The sequence below is a fragment of the Argopecten irradians genome, chromosome 5, assembly GCF_041381155.1.
Source record: "Argopecten irradians isolate NY chromosome 5, Ai_NY, whole genome shotgun sequence".
Lineage (NCBI taxonomy): Eukaryota > Metazoa > Mollusca > Bivalvia > Pectinida > Pectinidae > Argopecten > Argopecten irradians.
Window position 1 is genome coordinate 11,793,785 of NC_091138.1, and position 8,227 is coordinate 11,802,011.

At 36.9% G+C, this 8,227-nt stretch overlaps 1 protein-coding gene across 1 annotated transcript; it reads left to right on the top strand.

Moving 5' to 3' along the window:
• Nucleotides 1-4,360: 4,360 nt before the first annotated feature.
• On the top strand, nucleotides 4,361-7,650 carry LOC138324504 (uncharacterized). Its single transcript, XM_069269564.1, has 2 exons — nucleotides 4,361-6,528; nucleotides 6,963-7,650. Exons 1-2 carry the CDS (start codon nucleotides 4,521-4,523, stop codon nucleotides 7,130-7,132), a joined length of 2,178 nt encoding a protein of 725 aa, XP_069125665.1. The 5' UTR covers nucleotides 4,361-4,520; the 3' UTR covers nucleotides 7,133-7,650.
• Nucleotides 7,651-8,227: the final 577 nt, after the last annotated feature.

Here is an 8,227-nt window from a genome sequence, read left to right on the forward strand (position 1 = left end):
ATTTCACAGTTATAATGTAAACGATCATGTCAATACCGTCCTGACATTTCACAGTTATAATGTAAACGATCATGTCAATACCGTCCTGATATTTCACAGTTATAATGTATACGATCATGTCAATACCGTCCTGATATTTCACAGTTATAATGTATACGATCATGTCAATACCGTCCTGATATTTCACAGTTATAATGTATACGATCATGTCAATACCGTCCTGGTATTTCACAGTTGTAATGTATATGATTATGTCAATACCGTCCTGATATTTCACAGTTATAATGTAAACGATCATGTCAATACCGTCCTGATATTTCACAGTTATAATGTATACGATCATGTCAATACCGTCCTGGTATTTCACAGTTGTAATGTATATGATTATGTCAATACCGTCCTGATATTTCACAGTTATAATGTATACGATCATGTCAATACCGTCCTGATATTTCACAGTTATAATGTATATGATAATGTCAATACCGTCCTGATATTTCACGGTTATAATTTAAGCGATCTTGTCAATACCGTCCTGATATTTCACAGTTATAATGTAAACGATCATGTCAATACCGTCCTGGTATTTCACAGTTATAATGTAAACGATCATGTCAATACCGTCCTGATATTTCACAGTTGTAATGTATACGATCATGTCAATACCGTCCTGATATTTCACAGTTGTAATGTATACGATCATGTCAATACCGTCCTGATATTTCACAGTTGTAATGAATATGATAATGTCAATACCGTCCTGGTATTTCACAGTTATAATGTATACGATCATGTCAATACCGTCCTGATATTTCACAGTTATAATACAAGCGATCATGTCAACACCGTCCTGGTATTTCACGGTTATAATGTAAACGATCATGTCAATACCGTCCTGATATTTCACAGTTATAATGTAAACGATCATGTCAATACCGTCCTGGTATTTCACAGTTATAATGTAAACGATCATGTCAATACCGTCCTGATATTTCACAGTTATAATGTAAACGATCATGTCAATACCGTCCTGATATTTCACAGTTATAATGTAAACGATCATGTCAATACCGTCCTGACATTTCACAGTTGTAATGTAAACGATCATGTCAATACCGTCCTGATATTTCACAGTTGTAATGTATACGATCATGTCAATACCGTCCTGATATTTCACAGTTATAATGTATATGATAATGTCAATACCGTCCTGATATTTCACGGTTATAATTTAAGCGATCTTGTCAATACCGTCCTGATATTTCACAGTTATAATGTAAACGATCATGTCAATACCGTCCTGGTATTTCACAGTTATAATGTAAACGATCATGTCAATACCGTCCTGATATTTCACAGTTGTAATGTATACGATCATGTCAATACCGTCCTGATATTTCACAGTTGTAATGTATACGATCATGTCAATACCGTCCTGATATTTCACAGTTGTAATGAATATGATAATGTCAATACCGTCCTGGTATTTCACAGTTATAATGTATACGATCATGTCAATACCGTCCTGATATTTCACAGTTATAATACAAGCGATCATGTCAACACCGTCCTGGTATTTCACGGTTATAATGTAAACGATCATGTCAATACCGTCCTGATATTTCACAGTTATAATGTAAACGATCATGTCAATACCGTCCTGGTATTTCACAGTTATAATGTAAACGATCATGTCAATACCGTCCTGATATTTCACAGTTATAATGTAAACGATCATGTCAATACCGTCCTGATATTTCACAGTTATAATGTAAACGATCATGTCAATACCGTCCTGACATTTCACAGTTGTAATGTAAACGATCATGTCAATACCGTCCTGATATTTCACAGTTGCAATGTATACGATCATGTCAATACCGTCCTGATATTTCACAGTTGTAATGTATATGATAATGTCAATACCGTTCTGATATTTCACAGTTATAATGTAAACGATCATGTCAATACCGTCCTGATATTTCACAGTTATAATGTATACGATCATGTCAATACCGTCCTGATATTTCACAGTTGTAATGTATATGATAATGTCAATACCGTCCTGATATTTCACAGTTATAATGTAAACGATCATGTCAATACCGTCCTGGTATTTCACAGTTATAATGTAAACGATCATGTCAATACCGTCCTGATATTTCACAGTTGTAATGTATATGATAATGTCAATACCGTCCTGATATTTCACGGTTATAATTTAAGCGATCTTGTCAATACCGTCCTGATATTTCACAGTTATAATGTAAACGATCATGTCAATACCGTCCTGACATTTCACAGTTATAATGTAAACGATCATGTCAATACCGTCCTGATATTTCACAGTTATAATGTATACGATCATGTCAATACCGTCCTGATATTTCACAGTTGTAATGTATATGATAATGTCAATACCGTCCTGATATTTCACAGTTATAATGTAAACGATCATGTCAATACCGTCCTGGTATTTCACAGTTATAATGTAAACGATCATGTCAATACCGTCCTGATATTTCACAGTTGTAATGTATATGATAATGTCAATACCGTCCTGATATTTCACAGTTATAATGTAAACGATCATGTCAATACCGTCCTGGTATTTCACAGTTATAATGTAAACGATCATGTCAATACCGTCCTGATATTTCACAGTTGTAATGTATATGATAATGTCAATACCGTCCTGATATTTCACAGTTGTAATGTATACGATCATGTCAATACCGTCCTGATATTTCACAGTTGTAACGTATACGATCATGTTAATACCGTCCTGATATTTCACAGTTGTAATGTATATGATAATGTCAATACTGTCCTGGTATTTCACAGTTATAATGTATACGATCATGTCAATACCGTCCTGATATTTCACAGTTATAATGTATACGATCATGTCAATACCGTCCTGGTATTTCACAGTTATAATGTATACGATCATGTCAATACCGTCCTGGTATTTCACAGTTATAATGTATACGATCATGTCAATACCGTCCTGATATTTCACAGTTATAATGTAAACGATCATGTCAATACCGTCCTGATATTTCACAGTTATTATGTATACGATCATGTTGTTGTCACTATATTTTAGTAACTTAATTCACCGAAACATCCCATTTGTGCTCTGCTTTACTTATAACCATTCTCCATCAGTATTAACCTTCTATGGCATGTCTCATTTTTTACCTTGGTTTTTAACTTTTTCCCCCAAGCGTATCTTTTTGTATCGTTTATTTTTATGTTGACGTCATTGTTGCTCTTGCTAAAACATCACATCTTTAATTTGTCATTTAGAAGTTGTCTCTTTCTCACTTTTGTAGTACGACTCAATCATCTTTGCGTTTTTAACTCATCCTTAACCTCTTTGATTTCCAAAAAAGAATCCAAGTTGAATAAAGAAATTCAAAATACGAATATTTCATGAAAACCGCCGTGTGTTAAATCATGTTATATCAAATCCAAGGACTTGTGTATTTATGAAGACTATCAGAACGGTTTGCGGTCAACATCATATAAACATGTCGAGAATAGTTTTCTCTTCAGAGACATGAGCTCTTTATTGTTAAATGTTATGCCTTGTATTCCCATTTTACCTCCACATTTCCAATGAAGCAGAGAACACCCGCTCTTTCAATGTACATTGACCCACCTGAGGTTGTTTTACGTGTGTTACTAACACAATAAAACATCGTGACCTCAGTAAGCCACACCATTTCTAGAAAACATTCAAAAAATATCAAGCAAATCTCACGTATGGAGAAAATGGACAGTCATACATGTAGATTTCTTAGAACTTACTGCTACAGATTTTTAAAGTGAATAGTCGGGCAAAGAAAGCCAGTCTAAATGCGTTCATTGGCCTTCAAAAAGTTCTCACATATCAATACGACGGTCAAGTTCAGCTTATTTTCCCAGTTCTAACCATTAAAGTAAAGAAAAGTTGAAAGTATTGAAAGCGAGGCTGCGTGGAAATGTAACCACGGACATAGTGAGCCGGGAGGACGTTTTAGAATTCCCAAACTTTAAATCAATTTCTTCGTACGCAGACAGATTTTGACGAGAGATTTCAATTTTCCATTTCATAAGAAATTATACTGGATACATTCACACCAATTTTACCGACTTTAGCCATCCTTGCCCGACTGTTCACTTTAAATACTAAATAGTAAGATATTTTGATTGAGAAATTGTGATAAATGCGTTGAGGTGTAAGAGTATAGTATCATTCATGCGATAAAAACAACATTCTACGGTAATGTGTACAAGCAGGTCTCTAGCATAGGTAGTATTCATGTAAATCTCATATCAGTAGTTAGATGATTCCAATAGATAAAGTTTTTGTGTCTCGGACTCTTTGATCTGGTTACATTTATCATTAGTTCAACTATTCTTCTTATCCCAATGAAAGCTAGATTTTAAGCAATGAAAGGATATGTACTTAAGCTCATAATTAGATCAGTGTACTTCATTTTCTGATTTTTTTTCTTTTCAAATTTCCAGAGATGCATTCTCGTAACCTAGTCCTGGCTGTCCTAATGATGGTGGTGGTAGGTACCTTGGGGTTTGAATGTGACAGGTCAGCAGCGGTGTGCGAGACGACACTCATCATTTCACATCAGCAGACGATGTTGCATAAAACAGCTCAATCGGTTTATCCAGCTAACGGAAAACTATACAGGTATGACGATGTCAACCAGACCACTGTCATCCCCACTGAAGAAGTCATCACGACTGATGGATGGGAAGACAATAGACTTGTCATTGTTGCTAATGGAAGCCTTCCGGGTCCAACAATCATAGCGTATCTTGGACAGAGAGTCAAAGTTCACGTCATCAACATGCTTGCGTCTGATAGTGCAACGATGCACTGGCATGGTTTGCCTATGTATAATACACCGTGGATGGATGGTACTCCCTTCGTAAGTCAGTGTCCGATTCTCCCTGGTCAGTCGTTTACTTATGACTTTTATGCCGAACCTAAAGGGACTCATTGGTATCATTCGCACTCTGGAAACCAACGGACAAAGGGTTTGAATGGAGCCTTCATTATCAGAGAGCGGACATCAACTGCCAAAGAGCATATCATGACCATACAAGACTGGAATCATAATTGGGATGGAGACATGGATTTTCAGAAGTTGGGGAAAGCTCACCAAGTTGTTAACCGCCAGCTGATACCATTCAGATTTTCTCAAGACGGAGGAATGTTTCTTCCTTTCTATGTTTCATCCGTTCTTATCAATGGCAGGGCGCGTTTCTACAACGAGACAGGACACGATAATGGCGCGCCCTTGTCAGAGTTTATAGTCGACGCAGGCGAAACATACAGATTTAGAGTAATACATGTTGGTGTGATGTATCCCATTAGAATAGCGGTTGACCAGCATCCACTCAAGGTTGTCGCTTCTGATGGATATGATATACAGCCAGTAGACGCAGAATCGTTGATCATAACACCAGGCGAGCGATACGATTTTGAGATAGTAACTAACCAGTTAGCCGGCACAAGTTATTGGATACGGGTGGAAACTTTGGAGCATCCTAGTGCACACAGGAGTGAAGCTGTACTCCGCTACCGTGGGGCCGATACATCCCAATATCCGTCAACAACAAGAAAAACGTGTACACAAAATGACAGATGCCTAGTGGTAAACTGTCCGTTTGCAACCTATGCTGCCGACACGTACACAGACTGTGTGACATTTAACCAGCTGCAAGCTTCTGTAAACGACCCGCCGCCGGTGCCAGTATCATTGGACACTTTCAAAGAACACTTCATGAATTTTGTCATCGCTATTGGACGGCCGTCCGTGAATGGTATAGTGTTTAAAAAGCCAGTAGTGTCGGCTCTCACTCAGCCACATGAACTTGGTTCTATTTGTGACAAAGACGACTGTGGAGAAGACACCATTTGTGTCTGTACTCATTCTATCAGCACAAACCATAATGATGTATTACAACTAGTGTTCCTAAATATGGGAATAGGAGGGTCAAATGCCCATCCGATTCATCTCCATGGTTACTCGTTCTATGTATTGAAAATGGGCTTTCCAACCTACAACATGACCACTGGAAAAATGATCGAGCCAAATATGGATATTGACTGTCGGGGAAATGGAGCACAGAGCTTCTGTAACCATGCGACTTGGAAGAACTCTTCTTGGCAAGGGAACAATGTTCCGGGACTGAACATGGTGAACCCTCCGCGGAAGGATACATTGAACATACCTCCAGGTGCGTATGCCGTTGTTAGGCTGAAGGCCAATAACCCAGGCGTATGGATGCTACATTGCCACCTCCAGCTACATTTGGAGTTTGGAATGAGTATGGTGATCAACAGTTCTTACGGTATGCATCCTGCCCCTCCAAGAGGATTCCCAGTTTGTCGTAACTTTCCATCTACATACCAAGAGGACCTCCCAGGGCCGACACAAACGACAACTACTGCTACTACACAACAGCCCTCCGCATCCCCTAATGTCAAAATAGTAACGCAAATCATCAAAGAAGGTAAGTAGGAACATTTCTTGTTGAAGTCCATTTCCTTAATTATAAATTCAACAATGAATGCAACAATTTATACTCCATTTAACAAAAGCTTCATTGATAGGTTTTTTTATTGTCGTAGTTCAAACGATGTCATTATATGTCCCATTAAAACTGACCGACAAGATGATCTTTGGCTATTTCGGCAATTATCATATACACGTAATTTTCCGAATAATTCAACATATATATAATAGCCGGTGTTTGAAATGGTATAGTTTCAAAAGGTTCAATCATCTTTTGTACATGTATTATGATAGTGTTGTGATGGAAAATAATATGCTTTCTTTGCAAAGAAATACTGAAATCGAATGACTATCATGAAGGGTAAATGCATTAGATTTTGTTGATCAATGATAGTATCGATAATTTGATCATGATGTTATGTGTTGTTTCAGATGATGTGTATGGTACCTCGTCCTTCTGGGCCATGTTCGGAGTCCTCGTCGCTATCATCATGCTGCTGTGTATCTACATCATGTGCCAACGCAAAAACATGGAAGAGTACAAGAGGAAATGTAAAGAATCTGCAGTTACCGCGAAAACTGATAACTTCTCAAAGTTATAGCTGAAGGAGGAGTACAATTAACAACGTCTTAGTAATATAGAGTAACCATGGCAACATAAGTTGTGTATTTTTTTACAATTTTAACTCATAAAACAAAAAATGTGACGTCACTGAAGAGAATACGTGACTTTTATACTATAATTCGGGGTTTGTAAGTGTCCGGATTGTTTACCTAATCAGTTCACATTATCCTTCACAAAAAATATCATATTTCAAGATATCATTTTCGTTCAAATATTGTACATTACACTATCCAAATTCGAAAAACAACTTTGTGAAAATTCTTGAATACTCTGCACATATCAGCACTTACCCAGTATTTATTTTAAATATTTCTCAATTCATACAAGGCACCACGTACTGTAGAACGCGATAGTTCGCCAAGTTCTAAACATAATGCATGTTTTGTAGATGTCCATTTCTGACATTTGCACTGAACGTTTTTTCTTAAAAATATGTATCATACTTGTGCCTTGGCGAAAAGATATATCCTTTTACAAATTAATTACTTTTGTATAATTAGCATAATAAACATACTTACTTGATTTATATAAAGAATAAAGAAACTCGTCTATCATTTCTTTTTTATATCTAACTATGCATGGACAGATGAAATTGATCCCTACAGAATTTTCTTCTAAAAATGGATATGTCTAAATTGAAATTTGAGTACGTCAGCAGCCTGTCAATCATCCAGTAAAGCAGATAATACTCAACTTTCCTTTTCAAAGGAAAGCTACACAAGGTATTCGAAAATTCCTTCAGTACTCTCTGAGACGTAGTAGTTTTATGTAGAATTATGTATTGACAGAGAAACGGTTCACGAGCGACGACAAGGTACCTTCTAATGATGGCGAACTACCAAATTAATAATCGGAGCTTACGCGAAGTCCCAATTACATGATCGTAAAAGGTACCCTTATAAGCATCCTCAGTAACCCAGGCGATATATACACTAACGTTAACATCCTCAGTAACCCAGGCGATATATACACTAACGTTAACATCCTCAGTAACCCAGGCGATATATACACTAACGTTAACATCCTCAGTAACCCAGGCGATATATACACTAACGTTAACATCCTCAGTAAC